We start from the raw sequence: 27,656 nt of genomic DNA on the forward strand, positions 1-27,656 counted from the left end.
TGTGCAAGAGCATGCATGAGTGTGCACAAGCATGCACTGGCATGCAAGAACCAGCATCAGTGTGCAAGACAGCACGCCCCTTGCCCCCCTCCCCCCCCTGCCTGCTGGCCGCCTCCCTCACCCAGACAACCCCCTCCTCCCCCCGGCGGGCCTCCAGGGTGATGTTGTGGACCCTGAGGGTGACGGAGGTGACGCGGGCGTCGAGCATGGCGGCCTCCACGCTGAAGGTGGACGTGGAGGTGTTGGGGCGGCAGGTCCTGGCCAGCAGGTAGAGGCAAGGTCCCGGCAGGGAGATGGTAGCGCCGGCAAAGGTGCGGGCACGGTGGGCGGGGGCACCGGGGGGCAGCTGGCAGGTTGCTTCCGCTGCAGCCTCGCAGTGCGGGCGGCACGGGGAGAGGTGGCAGCGCTGGCCGGTGGCGCAGGGGACACCGCTGCAGGGGTCGGGGGTGGCTGTGGGGAAGGGGAGGTGGCAGTGAGAAAGGGGGGGGGTGGCCTGCGGAGGGGCTGCAGCCCGGGGCGTGCAACACCACCGCTGTACCACTATTGCACCCAGGGAGCGTTCAACCACCACCATTGCACAGTGAGGAGTGTGCACCACCACCATCACACCACCATTGCACCCTAAGGATGGTCCACCACCACCGTTGCACCCAGGGAGTGTGCAACCACCACCATCACACCACCATTGCACCCCAAGGATGGTGCACCACCACCACTGCACCCAGGGAGCGTGCAATGACCACTGTTGCACCACCATTGCACCCATGGAGTGTGTAACCATCACCACTGCACCCCAGGGAGCATGTACCACCACCATTGCACCCAAGGAGCATGCAACCACCACCATTGCACCCCAAAGAGCATGTACCAGCACCATTGCACCATGAGGAGCATGCAACCACCACCATTGTACCACCACTGCATCCCGGAGAGCATGTACCACCACCATTGCACCAGTAGAGTGTGCACCACCACCATTGCACCAGTAGAGTGTGCACCACCACCACTGCACCTGGGGAGCGTGCAACCACCACCATTGCACCATGAGGAGCGTGCAACCACCACCATCGCACACCCACTGCACCCCAAGAATGGTGCACCACCACCACCGTGCCCATGGAGCGTGCCTGCCCGCCACTCACCGCACTCGCACACCGCCCATACCCCGCCGGCCGCCTCGCCGTGCCCACCGCCGTAGCTCAGCACCCCAAAGGTCCCGTTGAGTCGCTGCAGATGATGGCCACCACCGCCTCTGTCCTCCAAGGCCACCTCCCGCCACCAAAACCCTCCTCCCCCCACCCGCCGCCACCCCCCAGCATCCAAGGGTCGCCCGTCCACCACCATGCCGGTGCCGCCACCAGTTGCCACCAGTAGGATGGTGGCACCCGGTGGGGCGCGCAAGTGGTATGAGCTGCAGAAGTCACCCAAGGGCGCCACGGCGGCCACCAAGGGTCGGGGGCCGCGGTGGACATAGTAGATGGCCACGGGCAAGGTGGCCACCAGGGCCACCACCTGCAGTGGCTGCAGGGTGATGGGCAGCACCTGGCCCGCACGCAGTGTCACCCACGTGGTGCTGTCGCTGCTGCCACTGCACATCAGGCGTGTGCTGCGCGTCGCCAGGATGTACGCGATGCCCCCACGGCTTCGCCTGGCGCCCAAGGGTGCCACCACAAAGCGGCGCCCCCAGCGAGGGGGGGGGAGCTGCTTGGTGGCTGGGGGGTGCCAGGGCAGCAGGGTGGGGGGGGCGGCGGAGGTGGGAGGCGCTGGCGATGAGGGGGCACGGGGAGCACGGTCGGGTCCGGAGGGGGGGGGGGTGGTGGGTGGCGGAGGCTGCGAGGGAGGAGAGGGTCGTCAGGGAGTGGGGGTGGGGAGGGGGGGCAAAAAGGAGGGCAAAAAGTGGGGGTGCAAAAAGGGGGGGGCTGCAAAAGGGGGGGCAAAAGGGGTGGGATGCAAAAACAGGGGGGCAAAAGGGGGTGCAAAAAGGATGGGGGGTGCAAAAAGGGGGGGAAAAAATGGGGGGGCAAAGGGGGGTGCAAAAAGGGAGGGGGCAAAATGGGGGGGCAAAACCGGAGTGGTGCAAAAACGGGGAGTGCAAAAATGGGTGGTAAAAGGGGGGGCAAAAGGGGGGGCAAAAAGAGGGAGGTGCAACGGGGGGGTGCAAAAAAGGGGGGGTGCAAAAAAGGAGGGTGCAAAAAAGGAGGGTGCAAAGGGGCGTGTGTGCAAAGGGAGTGTGTGCAAAAAAGTGTGGGGTAAAATAAGGGGGGGTAAAAAAATGGGGGTAAAAAAGGGGGGGTGCAAAAGGGGGGTGCAAAGGCGGGGGGGGTGCAAAGGGTGTGTGTGCAAAAAAAGGGGGGGTGCAAAAAGGGGGGCGTGCAACAGGGGGGTGCAAAGGGGGGATGGGGGTGCTAAAAGGAAGGGGTGCAAAACGGGGGGTGCAAAAATTGGGGATAGTGCAATAATGAGGGTGTGTGCGCAAAAATGGTGGGGGGGCACACATGCTCACGCATGAGCCTGCCCGGGGCGGGGCAGCAGATGGCAGCAGCGACACGAGTGGAAGCAACGGGTGCAGGTGACCCAGGTCTCCAAGACCCTCCCCATCCCCACCCCCCACCCCACCCCCACCCCACCCCCACCCCCCAAAATGGGCCTCGGGAACAGCCCACCCCTAAGGTGACCCCAGGACAACCCCAGCCCCCCCCAACCCCCCAGAGGACTTTGGCATCCAACCCCCCCCCCCCCCCAAGGGACTCCGATATCCAGGCACCCCCCGCCCCCCCCAGCACTTACCTCCCAGTAAGACTAGTGCAGCCCACACCAATAATTCCGTGGATGTCACCATCATGGCTGTAAAAGGTGGCGGGGGGGGGGGGGGGGGGGGGGGGGGGGGGGGGGGGGGGGGTGGTTCAGGGAGGGTGTCCCAGATGCCCATGTTCCCCCTGGAGACCCCCTTGTCCAGAGGGGGGGTGCATCCCCCCCAAATTTGGGGTCCCCTCCACCCCAGGGGAGCGTTACCCTGCGGCTCCTCTGCGGCAGGTGCCCCAGTGGGTAACTGGGAGGGCTGGGAGCACCCATGGGTGCTGCCGCTGACGGGGGATTTCATCACGGGCTGGCAGGGGGCCAGCGTCCCCCATGGCTGGAAACCGACTGACCATAGCAGGGCCGCTTGTCCCCAGGCCCAGGGCACCAGGGGATCGGAGGGGGGGGGGGAGGGACGGGACTGGGACCCCCAGGTGATGGGGCAGGGGTCAGCCCGGGTAACCCGGGCAATTTGCATTTGCACTGGGGTGCATCGTTCCTCCCCCCGCCTTGCATTTGCACCGAAATTAATCATTGCACCATTTGCATTTGCACCCAGACTCGATTATTTCTCCCCATTTTTGCATTTGCACCAAAATTAATCATTGCACCTTTTGCATTTGCACCCAGGCTGAATTATTTCTCCTCATTTTTCATTTGCACTGCGTTAAATCATTACACCGTTTGCATTTGCACCCAGGCTGGATTATTTCTCCCCAGTTTTGCATTTGCACCAAAATTAATCATCGCACCATTTGCATTTGCATCCAGACTCGATTATTTCTCCCCATTTTTGCATTTGCACCAAAATTAATCATTGCACCTTTTGCATTTGCACCCAGGCTGAATTATTTCTCCTCATTTTTCATTTGCACTGCGTTAAATCATTGCACTGCGTTAAATCATTGCACTGTTTGCATTTGCACCCAGGCCAAATTATTTCTCCCCATTTTTGCATTTCCAACAGGTTTAATCATTGCACCTTCTGCATTCACACCCAGACTCAATTATTTCTCCCCATTTCTGCATTTGTACCAGGTTAAGTCATTGCACCATTTGCATTCACACCCAGACTCGATTATTTCTCCCCAGTTTTGCATTTGCACCAGTTTAAGTCATTGCACTGTTTGCTTCTGCACTTGGGCCTGGTTATTCTTCCCTCCTTCTGCATCTGCGTCATTTTTAAGCATTGCACCTTTTGCATTCGCACCCAGACTCGATTATTTCTCCCCATTTTTGCATTTGCACCAGGTTAAATCAATGCACCCTTTGCATTTGCACCCAGACTTGATTATTTCTCCCCATTTTTGCATTTGTACCAGGTTAAGTCATTGCTCCGTTTGCATTCGCACCCAGGCTGGATTATTTCTCTCCATTTTTGTATTTATACCAGGTTAAGTAATTTCATTTTTTGCATTTGCTCTTGGGCCTGGTTATTCTTCCCTCCTTTTGCCTCTGTGTAATTTTTAATCATTGCACTGCTTACATTTGCACTCAGACTCGATTATTTCTCCACAGTTTTGCATTTGCACCAGAATTATCATTGCACCATTTGCTTTTGGTTTAATTATTATTTTTTTTTGCATTTGCACCAGGTTAAATCATTGCACTGTTTTCATTCACACCCAGATTCAATTATTTCTCCCCATTTTTGCATTTGCACCAAAATTAATCCTTGCATATTTTGCATTTGCATCGAGTTTAATAATTCCTCTGCATTTTTTTGCTTTTGCACCAGTTTAAGTCATTGCACAGTTTGCTTCTGCACTTGGGCCTGGTTATTCTTCCCTCCTTTTGCATCTGCATCATGTTTAATCATTGCACCATTTGCATTTGCACCCAGGATCGATTATTTCTCCCCATTTTTGCATTTGCACCAGGTTAAATCATTGCACCCTTTGCATTCGCACCCAGGCTGGATTATTTCTCCTCAATATGTTTTTGCATTTGCACCAATATTAATCATTGCACCATTTGCATCGGGTTTTATTATTTCTCCTTTTTTTTTTTTTATTTGTACCAGGTTAAATCATTGCACCATTTGCATTTGCATTGGGTGCAATTATTTTTCTTTCTCTCTTTCTTTTTTTTTTTTTTTTTTTTTTTTTCATTTGCACGGGGTTAAATCATCCCACCGTTTGCTTTTGCACCCAGCCTGGATTATTTCTCTTTACCGGATTTGCATCGAGTTACATCCTCTCACTGGATGGATTATTTCACCTCATTATTGGTTTTGCATCACATTGCATTGTGCAATTTGCATTTGCCTGGTCCCCCCCTCCGGATGAATTTCCCACAAATGCAAAAAAAACCCCAAAACAAAAACAAAAACCAACAAACCCAGCCCAGAGTCGGGCTAAGAAGAAAAAAACCCGAATAAAATAAAGGAATTTGCTTTCTTTTCAGGGAAATTGGCGGCACAAGTCGGGGCGAGATTAACCCCAGGGACGTTCTTTTGCTTTTTGCAACGCTTTGCTTTTTTTGCAGAGCCAAAAAAAGGGGGGTTGTTCGTTGCAGCTCCCCCCCCCCCCCCCCAAAAAAAAAAAAGAAGAAAAAAAAAAATGCATGCACCACCCGTGCAACACTGGGATTTTTGCAAAACCTTGCCAAAAACAACAACAACAACAATACACCCCCCCGGCATTGCTTTTCCTGCAGCATCCCCGTTTCTTCTTGCAACGCGGGCCGGGGGGGGGGGGGGGGGGGGGGGGGGGGGGTAGCAAGCAGGATTGCAAAAGCAAACCGGGCATTCCGCCAACCCTTCTCGGATTTCTGGAAAATTCCGGGCCTCCCACTGCTGTTGCTCTTGCGCCTTCACTTCCTGCTCGCGCCTTTGTTTGAGTATTTTATTGGGGGTGGGGGTGGGGGATGGGGACATATACACAGGACACGCGCACGGGACAGTTGAGACGTGGCCACCACCGGGGGGGAGGGAGACACCTGATATTTCTGCTCCCCCAGGAGGTAAATGCAAAGCAAACAGGGATCTGCCCCCCCCCCCCCCCCAACACCCCCACACACTCCCCCCCCGGGTGTTGCATCATCGGGGCTGACAGGCTTGGGTGGCTGCGGTTGCGAGAGGCCTTGGGAGACGCTGTGGATTGCAGTGTCCCCCACTTGCCCCCCCCCCCCCCCCCCTTGCAATGTGCAGTGCCCCTCTGTTGCGGTTTGTGATGCCCCCCCCCTCCCGTTGCAGTTTGCAATGCCCCCCTCACCGTTGCGGTGTGCAGTGCCCCCCCCCCCCCCCGTTGCTGTTTGCAATACCCCCCTGTTGCAGCATGCAATGCTCCCTGTTGCAGCGCGCGATGCCCCCCTCATTGCAGTTTGCAATGCCCCCACCCGCTGCAGTGTGCAGTGCCCCCCATTGCAGTGTGCAATGCCCCCCCTCCCCCGTTGTGGTTTTCGATGACACCCCCACCCCACCCCCCCGGTTGCAGTTTGCAAAGCCCCCCCCCCTTGCGGTTTGCAGTGCCCCCTGTTGCAGCATGCAATGTGTTGTCGTGTCGTGTCGTCGCCCCCCTGCCCCCCTTGCAGTTTGCAGCACTCCCATTATGATGTGCAATGCCCCCCCCCGTTGCAGCGTGCAATGCCCCCATTGCCATTTGCAATGGCCTGTTGCAGTTTGCAATGCCCCTGTTGCATCATGCAATGCCCCCGTTGCCATTTGCAACACCCCCTGTTACAATGTGCAATGCCCTGTTGCAGTTTGCAACACCCCCGTTACAATGTCCAATGCCCCCGTTGCAGCATGTAACACCCCTGTTGCAGCGTGCAATGCCCCCGTTGCAGTTTGCAACACCCCTGTTATGATGTGCAATGCCCCCGTTGCCATTTGCAATGCCCCCATTGCCGTTTGCAATGCCCCCGCTGCACTTTGCAACGTCCCCGTTGCATCTTGCAATGCCCTTTCTCCACAGTTACAACAGGTTTGCTCCACGGCGCAGCGGGCCTTGCTCCGCATTGCACCCCTCACCCACCTCCATCCCACCAGCCGCAGTGTTGCAACAATCCGCCTCGTCGCCTTGGTTAATCAAATTGCAATATTTTTTTTTCCCGCCATGCATTTTTTTAGGGATTTAGGAATTTTTTTGGGGGGGAAAATGCAATTCCTCCCCCTGGTGGTGCCCGACCCCCCATTTTTTGGCACCCCGTGAATTTTTTGGCCGTTGCACGACATCCTTTGGGGTTTCTTAGGCCACTTTGGGGATAATTTATAAAAACGGTGGGATTTTATGTCAAGGTTTTGGGATTTTGTGATAAGGGCCTTAAGATTTGTTGTTGGTTGCCTTGGGATTTGCTTTAATTGCTTTGGGATTTGCTTTAATTGCTTTGGCATGTGTTTTAATTGCTTTTGCATTTGTTATAATTGCTTTGGTATTATAATTGCTTTTGCATTTCATTGCTTTTACATTTGTTATAAAAGCGTTTGTTATAATTGCTTTTGCATTTGTTATAATTGCCTTTGCATTTGTTGTAATTTCCTTTGCATTTGTTATAATTGCCTCTGCGTGTGTTTTAATTGCTTTTGCATTTCTTATAATTGTCTTTGCATGTGTTTTATTTGCTTTTGCACTTAATTGCTTTTGTATTTGTTATAATTGCATTTGTTATAATTGCTTTTGCATGCATTTTAATTGCTTTTGCATTTGTTATAATTGCTTTTGCATTTGTCATAATTGTCTTTGCATGTGTTTTAATTGGGCTTGCATTTGTTTTAATTGTTTTTACATTTGTTATAGGCCCTTGCCTTTGCATTTAATTGCTTTTGCATTTGTTACAGCTGCTTTTGCATTTAATTCCTTTTGCATGTGCTGTAACTGCTCTCCCCATGTGCCATTGCATGAACACCGTTATTCCTTCAGGAAAAAGTTGTTTTCTTGGGATATTTTTTTTTTTTTACTTTTTGCAAGGTTTTAATGTCGGGGTGTAAAATACATTAAAAAAAAAAAACAACCTCCCAGGGAGAGGGATGGTGCACGTGGAGGCGGACGTGTGGCTCCCATCACCTCGAGCGTTCCCGGCTTCCACCACCCCTAGAGCCTTGTTTATCAAGCAGGCAATTAATTTTTATCCCCGTCACTCGTTAATCTTTATTTGTTTTTCATCCCTCAGCCTGTTGCTATCTCCCCATGTGACGCCAAGGCCGGCGCTGAGGTTGTGCTTGCGACACCTCCAGGAAAGTCTTGGGGTGAAATAGAAATAAAATTAGAAACATTCTATTATTTTATTACTACTACTACTACTATTATCATCATTATAATTATAATTATTATTATTATTATTACATTAATTAGAAGTAATCCGCGGTGCTTTTCCCTGGGAAATACACTTTTCCCATGTTTTCCCATGGAAAAATGTGGCGTTTCCTGGTGGAAGACAGGTTGGGTGGGTGCGTCAGATGGGAGGTCGTTAATTGCTTTTGCATGTGTTGTAATTGCTTTTGCATGTGTTGTAATTGCTTTTGCATTTGTTATAATTGCCTTTGCCTTTGCTCTAATTGCCTTTGCATGTTTTAATTGCTTTTGCATGTGTTTTAATTGCCTTTGCATTTTTTATAATTGCTTTTGCATTTCTTATAATTGATTTTGCATGCTTTTTAATTGCTTTTGCGTGTGTTTTAATTGCTTTTGCATTGGGTCATTTCCACATGGGCAAGACATGGACATTCCCACCCTGGGAGGCCACACAGAGCCATTTCCCCCACAGGAGAAATGTTGGGATGTTTCCCCACCAACGGTGTCAAGACAAATTCCCATATATTTTTTAGGTGTTTTTTTCCCCCACCCCAGAATTCACAAAGCAAAAGACCGCCACCCCACCATAAAAACCCCATAAAAACGGTCCAATAAAAAGTGTTTATTGGTGGACCCAACGGCAGGCAGCGTGATACCAGAAACAGCCGATGGGAACAGCGCGGTTTTGGGGGAAAACAGCTGGGATTTCGGTCTGTTCATCTCCATTTCATGCTGGTTTTGGTTCCACCTTGTCACCTTCTCCTTCAGGCCACTGGGGTGCAGGTGGATCATCTCAGCGTTGGGCTCTACCGGATCAGCTCTTTAAAATCCACATTTTTACTCGCTGATTTGAGGCCAGATCCAGCGTTTTTTAATTTTTTAATTATTTTTTTTTTTGAAGGTATTTAAGGCCATGCGACCTGCTTGTTTTCCTTTGGCACCAGCAACGCCCCCCCCCCCGACCCTGGTCGGGGCTTCTAAGAGGCGTCAAAAATTTCTGCCGGGGGTATCTGGAAGGAGCGCGGGTGGTAGATGTCGGTGTCTACCGCGTAGGGTAGACGGGGGCCTCCACCTCCATCCGTACGAGGTCGGCGGCGCGGCTGGAAGAGACGGAACGCGGCGCCGTCAGCGCCCCCTTCTGGTGAGGAACCCATCTGCAGCCCTGCCCCACCCGCCGGCACGGCGCCGGCACGCGGCGCTGCGTCGTCCCCTTCCCGCCAGGTGCGTAGTGCTCAGCACAACGGTGGTTCCAAGGGGGGTCGAGCCACCCGGGGTGTCGGGGGCAAAGAAATTCCCAACGGACGGCGGCGCTGCCTTCACATTCCCCGTGGTGGAGGTCACCAAAGAGCTGCAGCACCCAACACCCCCGACACCCCCTCGTTGCAACCATTTTCATTATTTTATATTTATATATACTATGTATTTATATATTATATATAAAATAGATTTATAAATAATAGATAAATTATATTTATAAATAATTTATATAAATAACTTACATATAAAATTATACTTATATATTATAAATAAAATATATTTTTATTTATTTAAATATTTAAAATTTTATTATTTATTATTTATTTATTAAAAATATAATTCAATTTTATTTTTTAATTTTATTTTTTATTGTTTTTTTATTATAAAATAAAAAAATTAATATTAATTATATTTAATTTTAAAAATCTAAAAATATTTATTTATTAAAAATTAAAATTAAAAATTAAAATATAAAACTACATGAATTGATATATCTTTATATAATATATAAATTATATTTTTATTTTTATATAAATTATATATAATTTGTATTATATATTATATGTAGAAATATAGAAAATATTTTTTTAAATTTATTTATATTTTAGTTAAATTTATTATTTGTTAGGTTTTATTAAAAGTAATTTTAAATTAATTTTATTTTATTTTTAAATTATTTTTATTGTTTTATTTTTATTTTATTATAAAATAAAAAATATTAATTATCTTAAATAAAAAAAAATTTTATAAATAAATAAAATTTAAAATATAACATATTTTAAAATCGTATATTTTTATATAATATATACAAATTATATATAATATTTAAATTTTAATTTTAATAACAATTTAAAAATATATATTATATATAAAAAATATAAATATATTTCTATAGTGCTGTCTCCCCCAGGAGCGCCCCATCACCCGCAGAAGAGGGGCAGAGCAGGCGCGATGGTTGCAGAGGCGCGTAGGGGTGCTGGGCTGGTGTGGGGGTGCTGTGCAGGACAGGCCGCGCCATGCGGGGCACAGGGGAAGGCAGTGGAGATGGCAGTGCAGTGAGGGCAGGCCCACAAGTGTGCCAAGTGAGGCGTGCCAGTGAGCCAGCGCAGTGGCCATGGCAGGGACCTTGGTGGCCCCGGGGTGGTGTCTTTGGGGGTGGTGGATGTTTGCCCCAGGAGCGTGAAATTGGGCAAAAAAGCTCCGTTTTTGGCAAAAGGGCTTGACCTTGGGCAAGGTCGCTCGTTCATGGGTAAAAAATCGCTACATCTTCAACCAGATTCTGTTCGGCGAGGTCACCTCATATTTGGTGGCATCACCTTATATTTGATGAGGTCACCTTATTATTTGGTGAGGTCACCTCATATTCGGCGAGATCACCTTATATCTGGTGAGGTCACCTTATATCTGGTGAGGTCACCTTATATTCAGCAAGGTCATCTCATATTTGGCGAGGTCACCTTATATTTGATGACATCAGCGTATATTCGGTGAGGTCACTTAATATTTGGTGAGGTCAGCTTATATTCAGTTGGCAAAATTGCCCTGTATTTGGGAAAATTACCCTATATTTGGCAAAACCACCCTATATTTGTCAAAATAGCCCTGTATTTGGCAAAACCTCCCTGTCTTTGTGAAGATTACCCTATATTTGTCAAAATTGCTCTATATTTTGTGAAACCACACTATTTGGCAAAATTGCCCTGTCTTTGGTGAAACCGTCCTGTATGTTGTGAAATTGCCCTGTATTTAGTGAAATGGCCCTGTATTTGGTGGAATTGCCCTATATTTGGTGAAATTGCCCTGTCTTTGGCAAAATTGCCCTGTGTTTGTCAAGATTACCCTATATTTGTCAAAATTGCCCTATGTTTGGGGAAACCAATCTGTATTTGTAAAAATTGCCTGTTCTTTGGCAAAACCACCCTGTATTTGTCAAAATTGCCCTGTCTTTGCTGAAACTGCCCTGTGTTTGGTGAAATTGCCCTGTATTTGGGAAAATTACCCTATATTTGGCAAAATCACCCTGTATTTGTCCAAATTGCCCTGTATTTGGCAAAACCTCCCTGTCTTTGTCAAGATAACCCTATAGTTGTCAAAATTGCCCTATAATTTTGTGAAACCACACTGCATTTGGCAAAATTGCCCTGTCTTTGGTGAAACCGTCCTGTATTTGGTGAAATTGCCCTGTATTTGGTGAAATGGCCCTATATTTGGTGAAATTGCCCTTTATTTATCAAAATTGCCCTGTTTTTGTCAAAATTGCCCTTCATTTATCAAAATTGACCTATATTTGGCAAAATGGCCCTGTCTTTGCAAAATTGCCTGTTTTTTTGTCAAAATTGCCCTGTCTTGGTCAAAATCACCTGCCAAATCCAGTGGGACCGTTCCACCCTGGGTGAAATCTGCCTGAATTCGACAGTCACCCAGCACTTGGTCTTTCTGCCTCTCACCGGCACCAACGCGAGCAGCACGGTGAGGCAAGAGACGTCCCGTGAGGGGCAGAAACATCATTTCTCAGCTTGACTCCCCCAAAACCCTCCCTGACGTCACGATTTCCGTCGATACCCATTTGTAGGACGTGGGGGCTGAGGAAGGCATTGGGTATCTGCTCTCCATACACATCTCTCTAAGGCCAGTCCGTGCTGAGGCACCAGGACACCCACCCACCCACCCCCCAGTTATTCAGCTAATTAATTAAAGGGGTGGTGGAACAGCCTAAACCTCATCCATGGGGCTGCAGGAACATTCGTAGCATGAGACGTGACAGCGAAGGAGGAGAAGAGTCACTTACCAGGGTCATTTCCATGGGTTTGTGTGTCAGTCGCTGTGGATGAAACCAAAGAAGATGGAGATGTCCTTCCTGGACGTTGCCTGGCCCAACCCATTGATGCCCCATGGAGGTGGTTCCCTACCCTCTTGCTTGCCCAAGCTTAAAAGAAAATATCACCCCATGGGTTTTTTTTGGGGGGTGGGGTGTCTTTTGGGGGTCACTCACCATCCTGCAAAATCCCTGGCTTTCCAGGCATCCACAACCTCTGCGATGGTCCTCACAGTCCGGCCGTCGGGCAGCTTCAGGTCATCGCTGGGGTCGCCGTTGAAGTTGCCACAGGGAGCGCAGAGCTGGTTGACCAAGGTGGCCCCCACAGTGATTGTCATCTCCCCTCCAGGGCTGAAGAGCACGTCCATTCCTGAGGTGTGGGAGATGGTGATGTTCCCCGCCACCACGCTCAAGGAAACAGCTTTGGACACTGCAGCTGGAGGTCGGGTGAAAAGTCCGTTCACCTGCAGCAACATAGAACATCAAAAACAAGTTTAAAAATTCCAGAACACTCCATAAAAATAATAAAAAAATTTAAAAAAATCGTATAGCCCAAAGTCATCGCTGGGGTTGCACACCTTCTAAAGGAAGAAGAGATAAATCCCACCCAAACGCCGTGTCTTCATTTAATGACTCATCTTGCTCATCCCCAAGGGTTGCCCATGTCCTACCCCGGCTTACCCACACCTCCATGTTGTTGTTCACGGTGATGAAAGCTTCGCGGAAGAAGACGAAGATGGCCACGGCAGCCGGGATGTTGTCGTCCCGGCACTCGCTGACCTCCACCACCACCTTGAACCAGTTGGGGGACTGCTCGTTGCAAAGGGCGGCCACTTTGTAGGTGCCGCTGGTGAGGAGATCTCCCCTGGTGCCATCAAATGTGGTCAAGGAAGCCCCCGGAGAAACCCGGCATCGACCTTCCCGCTTGACACACAACTGTGCCCCATCCCGTCTGGTGCAGACCTCGTCCGGGGGACACCACACGTCCTCGCAGATGAGTCCTCGGGATGGGTGGCAGCTGCATTTGGTGGAGCAGTTGTTGGAGATGATGGTCTCACGCGCCTGGAAAGGAAAAACTGGGAGGTTATTCCCCATGGACACCGTTCTCCAAATTTTGGGGGAATTTCCCACCTTTCAGAGGGGGAAGAAGTCCCAGAGAAAGAAAGACAAACTGGAAGATGGATTTGGTGGAGTTTGTGCAACTCAACAAATTAATTGTCCTTTGTCCCCCGGGGCTGGCAGAGCAAAATAGGCATTTTCAGATGTTACTAGTCGTGTTATTTTGGACGTGTGTCCTAAAAACGAAGTGGTGACCCACCCATTGAGCCCCCACACCAGTTGCGTTGACTAAGTGGGACAACCAGCCTCATCAAAGATGGAATCCCCAAATTCATTGCATTGATGAGGTGGGACAACCCACCTCACAGAAGATTGGAGTTCCCAAACCAGTTGCATCGATGAGATGGGACAACCCACCTCATCGAAGATTGGAGCCCCCAAACCAGTTGCATCGATGAGATGGGACAACCTGCCCCATCAAGAACTGAATCCCCAAACCCCTTGCATCAGCCAGGTGGGACAACCCACCCCCACAATCCCCACAAATTCCACCAAAACCACCAATGCCAAGCCTTGATGGTCAACCTCACCTTGAAATACCACCCCTGGTGCATGCAGCATCACTACATCGATGAGGTGGAACAACCCACCTCATGGAAGATTGGAGTCCCCAGACCAGTTGCATCGATGAGATGGGACAACCCACCTCACAGAAGATTGGAGCCCCCAAACCAGTTGCATTGATGAGATGGGACAAGCCACCTCATAGAAGATTGGAGCCCCCAAACCAGTTGCATTGATGAGATGGGACAACCCCCCTCATGGAAGATTGGAGTTCCCAAACCAGTTGCATCGATGAGATGGGACAACCTACCCCATCAAGAACTGAATCCCCAAACCCCTTGCATCAGCCAGGTGGGACAACCCACCCCCACAATCCCCACAAATTCCACCAAAACCACCAATGCCAAGCCTTGATGGTCAACCTCACCCTGAAATACCGCCCCTGGTGCATGCAGCCGCACTGCTCCAAGGACACGCAGGCTTCTCCATCGAAGAGGTACCCATCATCACACTGGCAGCCCTCAAAGCACGTCCAGCTGCACGGGGCCGGCATGGAGAGGCTGGCGCAGGTGAAGTCACAGGTACGGGTGCAGAGCTCGTAGTGGCTGTGGGGTGGGCAGGAAAGAGCTGGAAAAAAGGAGAGATATACCATTATTTCCCCCCCCCCAAATGTCATTGCTGTTGTTCCTGGACCCAACAGGGCATTGCCATGGCTATCCACGTCTTGGGCCTCTCTGCTGGCCCCAGAAGCTGTTAAAACAACCAAATCCTGCTTTTAGCACCCAAGTTGAAGCACATCACCAGTCACCTCGATGTGACCAGTTCCCTCAATGTGAGGAAGGAAGGGGGATGCCCGTTTTGAACTCGTTTGACCCAAATAATTGATGTTTTGGAGACAGTGAGCTGGAATTTTGTGGTTCCAGGGTGTTTTGGGAAGTAGGTTATTTAAGCCCCAAGATGAGCTTTTTGGGGAGGTTTAAAAGTAATTTCTGGGTTATTTGATAGATTTTAGGGGGAGTTCAGCAGAAGGCAACCTTGCCTGATAGCACACAGGTCATTTTAGGTCATCTTGGTCTGGACAGTGAAGGCGAGTTTGATGCATGCATTGAAAAATGGGAGGGGTTTGCTGGGGGAAAATGTGGCTTTGGAGGGAAGTAGGGGTTGAAGTGGCTCCATGAAGATGTTCTCGAGCGCTTACGGCAAAAAGTGGTCGTTCTCCACCCGCCGATCTCGGCCGCGGCAGCTTGGCAAGCGGTGGCGTAGGCTTGGAGGCTGTGGCATAGGACGTCACTGGCACCATTGGCAGCACAGACATCGTGGAGGCAGTGGTTGTAGTACTCCACTGGGCTCACCCGTGGGTGACACGGCCCGAAAGGTCCTGCCGGGTCCCGGATGAGCCCGCAGGAGTCACTGACGCTATAGGGAGCAGTGTCGGTGGTGTCGCACGCGGTGCAGTCCTTGCCGTTGCAACCCTCAGTGCACGCTCCATCCTCCATGGGCACCTTCCAGGAGGTGATGAACTCCTTGGTGCTTTGCGCCAAGGACCCTCCAGGCAGCTGGAAATCATCACCGGGGTCCCCGTTGTAGTTGCCACCCAGCCCGCACACGCGGCCCCGGTAGGCGTCGGGGATGGTGACCAGGAGGTAGGTGGCCACATTGTAGAGGAGCCGCAGCCCGGCAGCCGTCTGGAGGACCACGTTGTTCCCTTCTTGGACGATCCGTAGCTTCTTCTTCTCTGTCACCAGCGGCAGCGTGTAGCGCTCCCCGTCCACCTGGGATGGGGCAATGTTGGCACACGCATGTGCACCAGGGGGGTCGGCACACACACATGCGCCAGGGGGATGCTGCACAGGTGTGTGCACCGAGGGACAGGGACATCCCAGCTTCTGCATGGTCGTGGTGGGGAGGGGATTTGCGTGTGCACATGCATCAGGATCTTGCACAGACGTGTGCACTGAGGGCTGGGGGCACCCTGACTCACCAGTGAGGGGTTTTCACATGCACCGGGGGGCTCTGCATACGTGTGCACACATGTGGTGACTGTATGGGGCAAGGGGTTGCATGCACGTGTGCACCGGGGGGGGGTCTGCATGCATGCATGTGCCGAGGGATTTTGTGTGCATGTATACACCAGGGGTGGGGTGGTGCATGCACGCATGCACCGAGGGATTTTGCATGCACGTGTGCACTGGGGGATTTTGCATGCACGTGTGCACTGCAGGATTTTGCATGCATGTGTGCACTGAGGGATTTTGCATGCACGTGTGCACTGGGGGATTTTGCGTGTATGTGTGCACCGGGGGGTGTGTGCGTGTGCATGCATGCATGCACTGGCGGGTTTTTCATGCACATGTGCACCAGGGGATTTTGCATGGATGTGTGTACCAAGGGATTTTGCATGCACACATGTACCAGGGGATTTTGCATGCATGTGTGGACCGGGGTGTGTGTGTTGCATGCACATGTGCACCAGGGGATTTTGCATGCAGATGTGCACCAGCGGGTTTTGGATGGGTTTTGCATGAATGTGTGCACCGAGGGATTTTGCATGCACGTGTGCACTGGCAGGTTTTGCATGCATGCATGCACCAGGGGGTTTTGCATGCACACAGTACCAGGGGATTTTGCATGTACACATGCACCAGCGGGTTTTGCATGGGTTTTGCATGCACGTGTGCGCCGAGGGATTTTGTATGCACACATGCACCGAGGGATTTTGCATGCATGCATGCACTGGTGGGTTTTGCATGCACATGTGTACCAGGGGGTTTTGCCTGCATGCATGCACCGGGGGGGTTGCATGCACACATGCACCACTGATTTTGGCACGGGAGCTCTTTCAACTTACCATCACCTCCCACTTCCGTCCCCTCTCCATGCTGACTGTGTGGCCATGGATGGAGATGACCACCTTCTTCATCAAGGCTACGTTGCCCCGGCCACCCATGTCATGCTCCAGCAGCACTGAGAAGTTCGTCAGCCGCGGGTCTGGCTTGCAGAGCTGCGCCAGGACATAGGTGCAGGAACCCAGGAGGTGAAAGGCTCGCCCATCGAACGTCAGGTAGTGTGGGTCCCCTGAGACCACCAGCCGTCCGTAGCCCGCTGGGTAGCACCCCAGCACCCCGTCCTCTACTCGACACTCCTCATGGGTGCTGCAGAAGACCTCCTCGCACTCCACTACCCCCTTGGCTTGGCAGCGGCACCTCTCCCGGCACGAGGTGTAGAAAACCTCACCCTTCTTGTAGTAGCGACCCTGGTGCTCGCAGCCACACTCGCCTGCTGGCACGCACTCGTCGCCACTGAGGACGAAGCCCTCGTTGCAGAAGCAGCCTTCGATGCACAGCACCGACGCGCAGTCCCCCGGGCTGGCCGGACCCCGACACGTGGCTGGGCAGCTGCTCCCGCAGAGCTCGTAGTGCGAGTGACGGGGGCAGGAGGGACCTGCGAGCAGCAGAGGAGAAAATAATCAAACCCCGCTTAGATCTGCAGCTGGGAACACCAGGGTGAATATTTCCATCGTTGTGCTGAAGGTTGGGGGTGGGGGCAAATGCAAGCAAGTCTTCGGTGGTGGATCGTCTGGAGGGCAAAGGGGCTTTTTTTGGCATTGCCCTCCCTTGCATTAATAAAAAAATTGGGGGGCAATTGGGATTTATTTTATTATAAAAATAAATATTTTGCATTCCCCTTCCTTGAATGAATAAAATAATATGTGGAGGGTGATCAGGATTTATTTTGCATTGCCCTCCCTTGCATTAATAAAAAACAAGAGGGTGATTGGGATATATTTTGCTCAGTTGCATGAAGGAGGAACAAATTTTACTTTGCAAACAAGCTGGAGGAGATTGACCCCCATCCATATTTGCATCTGAACTGGTTTGACCTCCAGGCTGTAGAAGGAGAGGCTAAAAGGATTTTTCTGGAAGGAATGGTTGGAAACGGGGCTGATAAATCCTATTCCTTCATCAACCCAATGCCCAGGGTGCAAATTGGTGCAAATCTTTGTGATCTGAGCAAGGATTGAGTGGTTGAGCATCAGTATCACTCTGAAGAGCGATGGGGACGGATTTTGGATCCCACTTCCTTGGTCAAGGAGGAATCTGGAGGAGCAACAGGGATTTATTTTGCACCGTTGCCGGACGGCATGGCTGAGGTTGGATTGGGAAATGTGTTGGAGGGAATTTCCCCCCTTCACAACTCAACTCATTGAACTCAACAACTCATTGGGCCCCCTCAACCCTTGGAGCAGTGGAGGGGCAGGAATGAAGAGATGTTGGCAACGGGGTGAAGAAACCCGGTGTCGGAAGCGTGGGCAGCGGGTTCCCGTTGGCGCTGAGCAAAGCTACCAGCAGCTGGTTGTGCTCAATGCCTCGGAGGGGGGAAAGCCCCCTTCTGGCCCCACTCACCGCAGAAGGACGGTGTCCTCCACGGCTCCACGGTGATGCCCTGGCTCTGGCATTCCATCACGTAGGAGGCGATGGCTTTGCACAAGGTGTCCCGGTGGCCTTTGTAGTGGCAGGCGTCAAAGGCACAGTCCTCCAGGAAGGGCGTGGGGTTGATGGTGCGGTGGCAAGCCCGGAAGGGTCCCCCAGCTTTGGCGATCACCCCACAGTAGCCATCACCGCGGTAGAGCCGCTTCTGCTCCTCTTTGCATACGGGGCAATCCCCCACGCAACCAGTGGAGCAACCGGGGACCTCTCCCACCTTCCAGCTGTTGGCCAACTGGATTTCATCGGCGGCCCGTTGGCCATCACGGGTGACGAAGTCGTCGTCGGTGTTGCCGTTGGCATTGCCGCAGAGGCCGCAGACAGCGCCAGCGTAGGCATCAGGGAGGATGACGCGGGCGTAGCTGTACCAGTCAAAGCTCACCCGTAGGCCGAAGACGGTGTGGACGAAGCCGTGGACACCACTGTGGTAGACCTCAAACTGGCCCTTCTGGCTGAACGGGAGCTCCACGAAGGCACCGTTGACCTGGGGATGGTGGCACTGAGGGTTGGTGGTGGCACCGGGTGGCCACCAAGGCCTAGCGCCACCCAATCGAGATCTGGGTGTTTACATCCCGTATTTTTTTTTTTTTTTTGGCATGGGGGGAGGATTTCTGGGCAAATTCCCATCAGCTGGGTTTGGTAAACACTTTGCCCAGCGAGGTGGAATTTCCAGAAAAAATGCAATTCACTTGGGGTTGGGGTGTTTTTGAACAAGCCAGGAAGGTTTTCCAGGCAAATGCAAATTGGGGGGGGTGGGGGCGATATTGCAAAATGCTTCTTTTTTTATCTTTTTTTTTTTTTTTTTTGGCGCTCGCATGCAAATCGCTCGAGATTTGGGGTGTTTCTGCCCAAACCTTTTGTGTGAGGTGGATTTCCAGGCAGGGGGGTCTGTGTCAAGGGGAAAATATGACTGCTCAGAGAGAAAAATTCCAGAAAAAATGGGAGCCAGCCCTTTTGTGCAATACTTTGGCGAAAGCAAGGCAGGAAATCAGACTTTTCCCAAATTAATTGAGTCAGCCTGCAGCTGTCGGGGAGAGAAGAAATACAAATGCGTGGAAGCAAAAAAAAAGAAGCTGGAGATGTCAAGGCAAGTTGATGCTTTTTGAGTGTGAAAGTATTTTTACTGTTACTCATAGATATATTTTGCTCGCTCAGCCTGCCAGAGTGAAAATGGGTGCTTGCCAGCATGCCATAAACAAGTTGTAAGCTTTTTCCCTTTTTCCTTTTTTTTTCTGTTGGTTTCTTTTTTCTTTTCTTTTTCCTTTTTTCTTTTTTATTTTTTAATTTATTTTTTTCTTTTATTTATTTTATCTTTTTTTTCTTTTTTAATTATTTTTCTTTTTCTTTTTTTTTCTTTATTCTTTATTTTTTCTTTTTTAATTTATTTTCTCTTTTTTCTTTTTTTTTTTTCTTTTTTTCTTTCTTTTTTTTTTTTTCCCTCTCCCCACCTTGAACTTCTTTAAACATTTAAAAAGTCTTTAAATCCAAACTAACTGCTCAGGGCTCCCTCTGGAGATGGCAGGCAGACAGTGATACTTCCACAGAGGTGTGCCGGGGGGGTGGCGGGGTGGGTGAGGAAAAAGGGGGATTTTTTGGGGGGGGAAACAGAGCAAATAAGCAGTTTATGTGCAGGTTGCATGAGGTCCTTGGCAGACACCTACCTTGACCTTGCGTGGGTGCTCCTGGCTCATGCTGATGACATTCCCATAGACCTCCAGGGTGACGGTTTTGGTGAAGGACACAGCTTTGCTGCCCCGGTTGTTGTTCTCCACCTTGATGGTGAAGGGGGTCAGCTGGGGGTCCTGGGTGCAGAGGGCTGCGAACTGGTAGACGCACGTCCCTTGGAAGTCATATCTCAACCCGTCGAAGGTGGTGTAGTGAGGGTCGCCTGTCCCGATGCAGGTGAAGTACTTGTTTGCCTGGCAGCTGGGGACGCCATCGACCATGATGCATTTCTGGTGGGCTTTGCACCCAGCCTTCCTGCAAGCCACCTTGCCCCCCACCTCACACCGGCACCGGCTTTGGCAGCTCCCATCTTCCCAAAACTCCTCATGGACCTGGTAGGAACGACTGTTGTGGAAGCAACGGCAGGTGTCTGCTGGGACACATGCTTCACCGTGGAGGACAAAGCCCTCATCACACTGGCAGCTGGCAGCGCACGGCTTGCTGCAGGAGGTGGGGGCTTTGGGGTTGGTGCAGGTGGCAGGGCACGCTGTTCCACAGGCTTCAAAGTGGCTGTTTGGGAGGCATCTCTGAGCTGCGGGGGGATGATATTTGAGGAGAAGATCTCAAAAAGGGCCAACCCAAGGGAGGAGCTGAGCACTTTCCTTAGAGGGATGTTGGGTTCCTACACTAGAGATGCCCCAAAAACCGACCAAGCTGATGCCTGCAAGTGATTCAGAGTCCAGGAGACACCCTGTGGGATTGTTCTCATGAGGAACCCTACATAAATCTTTGTGCTATGGACCTCCGAGGTCAGATGAGGTGGATTTTGGGGTGGTTTGGCATGAAAACAGTAATGCAACCCTTCCCCAACACGCAGTGTGTTGGTTACGTTGATGCCTACAAGCATGGGCTTGGTGGGCTGGGCAGAAACTCAGCTACCCATGGCCAGATCCCCACGTGGGTCCCTTTCTTTCTCCCCCAAAATTCTTGGGGACGCCCCCACGCCACCCCACCCCCCCATCCGAGCTCACCGCAGCCTTCTTTGTCCTGCAACATCTCCTGGTCTCCACAGTTGTCCTGGCAGGAGGGATCTCGCCAGCTTTCAGCCCACTCCTCCACGCTGGCAGCCGGAGTGCTGTCGGGAAGCATCGCCTCGTCCTCTGCGTCCTCGTTGAAGTTGCCGCAGAGGCCACAGGTGGCCCCGAAATAGCTGCTGGGCACGGCCACCATTATGGCCCAGTCTTCATCGTAGGTCACCTGCAGCCCAAAATCGGTTTGCAGGATGGTGCGACCTTCGTTTTGGGAGATCTGGATCTTTCCCGCTTCCAGGGTGGCTGGTAGGCTGGTGAGTTTGTTGTTGACCTTGGGGGGGTGGGGGTGGGGGGTGGAGCGGGGGAAGGGCAGGGGTGGGGAAGGAAGGAGAAGAAGAAGGATGAAACCCCAGTAGGTGGTTGCTTCACCCAGTAGGTGAAAGCACATAGATACAATCAGAAAGATAAATTTCTTTCAGGAAGACGCAATTAATCAGCATGAACCAGGAATTTCTGCCCCACGTCCTGTAGATCCTCAGAGGCTTTAGCGGGAAAAGATCAAAACCCAAACGTGTCAGGGGAGAAGCATCTCCATCAAATTCTGAGCATAAAATCTCATTTTTGTTAAGACTGATGAACTGTAAGGCTGGGAGAAACCACATCTGATCTTGAAAAACGGACTTAAGTCTCACCTCGACTCCCTTTTTGTGGTAGGTCTCCATGGTTGGTGGACCCTGTGGATAAAGTCAATGCCACAGTAGAGTGGCGTCCTTAAAATTGCCTTTTTCTTGATGCTAACCAACAAGCAGGCAGGGTTTAATTAGCGATCCCTCTGAGGACATCTCAAGTCCTCATCAGGCACGAAACGCCCTCTCCTTTGCCGTGTCTGGATTTGTCACGCAAAATTTCCCAACATTCTGTGGTTTGGGTGGTTGTCCTCATTTTTTTTTTTTTTTCATTTCAACCTCACACGCCCTCATTTATTTATTTTTTTTTATTTCAACCTCACCTGCCCACAATATTTTATCCTCTTCCACTTGGTACAAAAACCTTGGCCCAGAAAAGTGGTGCCACGGTCTGGAAAAAACCCACCTGGATTTTACCTCCTTCTCCTTTGTGGATGGAGATGTTGTAGGCGTACACGTAGACATTGGTCAACCACTCCTTGGAATTGCCTTCACCCTTCTTCTCCTCCTCCACAATGAAAGGCACCAGGGTGGGATCGTTGCCGCAATATTTGGCAAGGGTGTAAGCGCAGCCGCCCTGGATGTCCACGGTCATCCCATCAAAGGTGTGGTACTGCAGGGACTGCGACCCCATGCAGGTTCCCATGTAGTCGTGCGCACACATGGCCTCCCCTTTCTCCATCTTGCACGTCTCCTTCGCGCGGCATTTCACCAGCCGGCAGGGATCTGGAAGACATGGTACGCCGTTATTTGGCCTTGGGGAGGCCAATTGTGCGCCAGAAGTGGCCTTGGGAAGGGTGGAAGCATCACCGTAGACCACCAACCAAACCAGCACCTCCAGATCTCCACTACCCTGAAGCAGGGCCTAATCCCGGGTGGATTTAGCCACCTTAGATCATCTGGGTTGATGGCTTGAGGCTCCCTGCACTGATATTTTTTTTTTTTTTAATTATAGATGATTTACTTTTAGGTTATTTATAGATGAGACGTTTATAGCAGAAATGTCCTCTCCTAAAATGGGCCAAAGCTGTGTGGGATTAATTACGCCCTTTTCAACATGCCTATCCTTGTGCTACGAGAGAAAAGATGAGTTTTTAGCTCAAATTGGCTAATTTTAGATACTTTTCTCGATGAGAGCTCGACATTGATCGGCTGTGGGGGTGGAAAGAAGATGTTACAGGTGGAGGACTAAATGTTGACCCACAAAAACACGTGGGTTTGCCTTGCCTCACAACTGCAAGGGCAGGAGGGAAGCAAAAAGGGGGTGAAGGTGGGTTGGAGATGGCCATGGGAAGCAAAAAAGGGGGTGAAGGTGCGTGTAGATGGCCATGGGAAGCAAAAAGGGGGTGGAGGTGGGTTGGAGGTAGCCATGTGAAGCAAAAAAGGGGTGAAGGTGGGTGGAGGTGGCCAAGGGGTGCTCACCACTGTCGCAAACGGCTGCCGACCCATAGGCTTTTTGCTCCCGGACCCCCACGCTGAGCAGCCCAAAAGGGGACCTCTCGTGCTCCACTGTATGGATGGCAAATTGGTTGCCCAAACTCTGCCCAGCCCAGGAGTAATCAGTGCCCGGGACGGGCTTCCACGCAACGTTTCTCAATGGCGTTTTGTTGAGCGTTATTCCAGATGTCTCCGAGGTCTTGGCTATCAGCAGGGCGTAATTATCATAACCGTCCAGGGTGAAGATGTTGTAGGAGTTACAGTAACTGGAGACATCTGGGATGGTCATGAAGAATGGGTCATAGGAGATGGTGTCTTTATGACCTCCGTCGGCAAAAAAAAATTACCTGGATGCCAGCATTGGCAGAGAGGTACAAGGTATTGAAGGCCTGGAGTCCGTAAAGTGTTGACCGGCTGGGCCGTAGCTCCCGAACTGTCTTGGTCACACCATGTTGAGACTCCACACGTGTTGGCTGGGAAGTGGTAACATAGATGATATCAGACTGAGTCTCGAAAGGCAACGGCGGCACGATGAAGGTGGTGCCCCAGCTGGAAACGGGCCGGAGCTGCTCCACCAAATGGTCGCAATGCGTGAACCTGGCCAAGCAAGTGTGACCGGTGAAAACAGCCACAGGTTTCTGCGCCACAATCTGTGTGCCGGACATATCAGATGAGCTTTGGAGCTGGGCTGCTTGGAAAGGCTCCAGTGTGATGGGGAGCACCGAGCCCCGGGGGTAAGACCGGCCTTGGTAGGTCACTGTGGCTTTGAGATGCACGTCAGCCGTGGTGGGCTCATCCCAGGTGGCCACCACGAACTCACCATAGCGGTCAGTGCCTACGTTGGGCGTCACAACATGGTACTTCGTACCCCAGCTGTGCACAGGGTATACGACGGTTGAGTCAACCGAAGTAGGTTTCTCGTTGACCATCACCAAGGAGATGGCGTTGTTGGCCCTCACCACCACGGTGTTGTCAAAGATTTTGCTCCCCACCATCTCGGCTTGGGGTGGGATCTTCACTGCAATGGTTTGGCCCATGGTCGCCTGCACTGTCATCCTCAAGCGGGGCTTCTTCATGGAGATGGTGACGGACGTGAAGGGCGAATAACCTGTGATGAGCAGCTTGAAGTCGCTGTTGAGCGTCTGCTGCAAACCATTTTGCATGAAGGCCACCACGAACTCTTCCCCCAGGTGATGTGGAGCTGGCGCAGCTATGCTGAGCAAGCTAAAAACACCTGGAAAAGCCAGAGGAGGAGGAGGAGGACTTGCCACCAGTGCCCTCATCATCCATAAGGTCAGATGTGGCAACCCTAGTTGGGGACCGAGACTCAAGTTGGGCTTGAGGTGGCAACTGGTTTAATCTGGGTGGATAAGGAACAGCCATTTGGTGGCTTATTGATTTGATGGGACGTTATTTTGGAGGAATAATTTGAATTCACGTGGATTTGATGGGATATTATTTTGGAGGAACAACAATTTGAATTCACGTTGATTTGATGGACAATTGATTTGATGGACTTTTGATCTGAGGGTTTATCAAATTGGAGCAGGAAGGTCCACAATATGAACAGACGTGGAATTGTCCTGAAGGAACATCAATGGAGAGAACTATACATTTGAAGAAATAGCAATGAATTCTGGGGCAAAAGATGGATGTTTTGGGTAGGTTTCATGCCAGATGGAGAAATTCAAAAGGGGGAAATTTGGGTTTTGAAATGCCTTTCACCTCCAAAAGGCCATGGAGGTGGAAATGTGGACAGACATGTTCCGAGATGATGCTGAAGGACTGTGGCTGGTGCTGGGTTGCAACCTGGGGGCAAATTGCCTGATTTTCCACCAGTCCCCCCCCCAAACATGGCTTGGGTGGGGGCTTTGCCTCTTGGTTTCTCCTCTATGTGTCACAGTGGGGGTGGGAATTTTGTCTCCTCTCAATCATTGCGTGGGACCAGGGTGCAACATGTGGCCTTTAGGGCTGGAAAAATCTCATTTTTAGTTGATTCACCTTTTTTTGGGGGGTGAATTTTACAGGTTTTGATACATTTCTCCACCCTGGTTGAACTCACCCCATAACATGATGGTCCAGACCCACAGCAGAGCAGCAGTTTTTCCCCAGCCTGGGCCAACGCCCATGGTGCTTTAGCTGCAGAAGGTAAGAAAAAAAATTATTTCTCTGATTTTTTTAAAAAAATTCCACTCGGTTTTGCCTGGGGCCCAAAATTCCGAGGCTTATCGCACTTGCACTTGGCCCAAAATTTGACATGTGGTTGCACTGAGACTCATACGCATCCTCCAAAATCCGTAAAAAAAAGGTAAACCCCCCTACACTCATCCACAAAACACGTTTTTATTGCATTTGCCCCCAAAACACTCACACTTCCAAAAAACCCGGTTTGTAGGGTCTTTTTTCACTCATACTCATCCCCAAAGCCACTATTTTATTGCACTCACGCCTGTCCCCAAAAATCTACATTTTCTTGCACTTGCACCTGACCCCAAAATCTGCTTTTTTATTATTTTGGGGGGCATTTACACGTGCCCTCCGCCACATCCAAGCCCCCACCCCACCCCCCAGCACTTCATATCCTCATGGAAACAGACCCAGATTTGAGTCCCTCCAAAATTTTACAAAATTCAAACTCTCCTCTGAGCATATTTGCTTTATTCCATTTCCCCTCCTCTTTTTTTCCCCCTTTTTTCACTTTTTTCCTTCCCCACCCCTTTTTTTCCCTTTTCCTTTTTTCATTTTTTCTTCTTTTTTTCTTTCTTTCCCCCCATTTCCCTTGTTTATTTTGCCCCAATTTCCCCTTTTTCCCTCCCCCCCCCCCCCAATCCCCTTTTTTTTTCTCCTTTTTCCTTTCCCTCATTTTTTTCCTTTTCCCATTTTTTTTTCCTTTTCCACCCCTTTGGTCCCTTTTCCCCCCTCCCCAAAATCCCCTCAGAAACAGAAAAATTATTCCACTACCAAGAACAAACCCAGCGCTGGGGGGGATGGATGAGAAATTTCCAGATGTGCTTTCCCATTCTGGGCTCTTTGCTAAAAAAAAATTAATAAAAATAATAATAAAAAATGTATCTGTATGAATTTAACCTTACCTGCCTCTGTTTTTTATCCAATCCCAAAAAGCTCCGTTTTGTCCTCAGATCCTTGATGCAAACAGCGAGAGCAACCCCAGGGCAGCCAGCTCCCGCTCCTCCCTTTATTATATTTTTCATGGGGAAAAAAAAAAAAAAAAAGTGGGAGAAAAAATGACAAATACAGACGATCCCAGGGGACCGACCCACCCAGTGCTTTGACATCATTTTTGGCGAGAAAAAAGGGTGAAAACAGGGAGAAAAACATTGTTTTGATGAAAGCCACGCCAGGAGTTGATGCAAATGGCAAAAAAAAAAAAAAAAAAAATCTGGAATGACTAAATTGGGATTTTAATTTTTTTTTTTTGCTGGTGGGGAGGAAATTGCCCCAAAATGACAGGCAGGGGCAAGGGGTGCGAGATGGGGAGGGGGGTGGTTATGCAGAAATAGGGTGTGTTAATGGGTCAAAATAAGGGAAAAAAAGAAAAAAAAAGGAAAAAGGTAGGGGGAGGAGGAGGGAGGGGGTTTTCCAAAAAAATCCTTTTGGGAGGATGATGAATAGGGCTAAACTCGGGGGGGGGGGGGGGAAGGGACGTTGCATGGCGTCATGTGTGTTGTGTGTTTGTACGCGGTAGTGTGTGTTGCGTGCACAGCTTGGGGGGGGCGGGGGTGTTGCTGGGGCGGTAGGTGCACGCCTGCATTGCACACGTGTGCACAGTGGTGTTGAGCATTGCCTTGCACGCCTGCGTTGCACGCGTAAGCACAGCAGCGTTGAGCATTGCCTTGCACGCCTGCATTGCACACGTGTACACAGCAGTGTTGAGCATTGCCTTGCACACCTGCATTGCACGCGTGTGCACACCAGCACATCACACACCACGGTGCATTCCGCGTGTTGCGTGCACACAGGTTGGGCAGCACACACATGCCGAGCGTGTCATGGGCAGCGTGTGCGACACTCCCATGCGTCTCAGGTGTTGTGCACACCTTGTGTGTCCATGCTGGTTCCCATGTGCAGAACCACTTTGTCTTCAGGGAGGAAAATTCCCACTTCATGGGGGTTTTGAGGTGATTCCTTTTCCCCTAAAATTTAATTTTTTCCCCAAAAAATTGGTCATGTGGAATTTTGGCATGATCCTGACCTCATATTCCTGTTGGAAAATGCCCATCAATGGGAAAAATCCAGGATTATAAGACATAAAATGAGCCCTGAGCATTTGGAAATAATTTTGGGGGGCATTTTCTAAAAAAAAAAAGGCGAAAAAATTATAAATTCATGATTACAAGAAATCGTTAATACATGTGCTGAGCGCAAAAAAAATCCTGCACACTGGCAAAAAAAATAATAATCATTCCTGCACGTAGAGTGCAAAAAATCATAAATCTGTGCTTGTAGAGGGCAAAAAAAAAAGATGAATTTTTAAACACAGAGGGCAAAATTTATAAATTGATGTGTGAGGTGCAAACAAATCAGGAATTTGTCCCCACAGAGGGTGAAAACTCATAAATTCATGCAAATGGAAAAAATATTTCAAATATTTGCATATAGAATGTGAC

At 50.3% G+C, this 27,656-nt stretch overlaps 1 protein-coding gene and 1 long non-coding RNA gene across 5 annotated transcripts; one reads left to right on the forward strand and one right to left on the reverse strand.

Moving 5' to 3' along the window:
- The first annotated feature begins 5,684 nt into the window (after positions 1-5,684).
- On the forward strand, positions 5,685-8,012 carry LOC121084891. Its single transcript, XR_005826890.1, has 2 exons — positions 5,685-5,760; positions 7,909-8,012. It is a non-coding gene; the product is annotated as an uncharacterized LOC121084891 (long non-coding RNA).
- Positions 8,013-8,637: 625 nt separating this feature from the next.
- On the reverse strand, positions 8,638-26,563 carry LOC121084889 (IgGFc-binding protein-like). 4 transcript variants are annotated; one of them, XM_040586931.1, is made up of 14 exons: positions 25,990-26,109; positions 25,091-25,167; positions 23,014-24,262; positions 21,998-22,317; positions 20,906-21,236; positions 19,871-20,466; positions 18,129-18,693; positions 16,574-17,166; positions 14,924-15,497; positions 14,153-14,352; positions 12,784-13,164; positions 12,280-12,566; positions 12,076-12,108; positions 8,638-9,130 (listed from the first exon to the last, which is right to left on the reverse strand). In XM_040586931.1, the coding sequence occupies exons 3-13, from the start codon at positions 23,315-23,317 to the stop codon at positions 12,102-12,104; spliced, it is 4,158 nt and encodes a 1,385-aa protein (XP_040442865.1). In that variant the 5' UTR covers positions 23,318-24,262; positions 25,091-25,167; positions 25,990-26,109; the 3' UTR covers positions 8,638-9,130; positions 12,076-12,101. The 4 variants fall into 4 exon arrangements, with proteins under 4 accessions (XP_040442865.1, XP_040442864.1, XP_040442863.1 ...); XM_040586930.1 differs by lacking the exons at positions 12,076-12,108; positions 25,990-26,109 and adding an exon at positions 26,121-26,563; XM_040586929.1 differs by lacking the exon at positions 12,076-12,108.
- Positions 26,564-27,656: the final 1,093 nt, after the last annotated feature.

This window comes from Falco naumanni, chromosome 3 (assembly GCF_017639655.2).
Source record: "Falco naumanni isolate bFalNau1 chromosome 3, bFalNau1.pat, whole genome shotgun sequence".
Taxonomy (NCBI): domain Eukaryota; kingdom Metazoa; phylum Chordata; class Aves; order Falconiformes; family Falconidae; genus Falco; species Falco naumanni.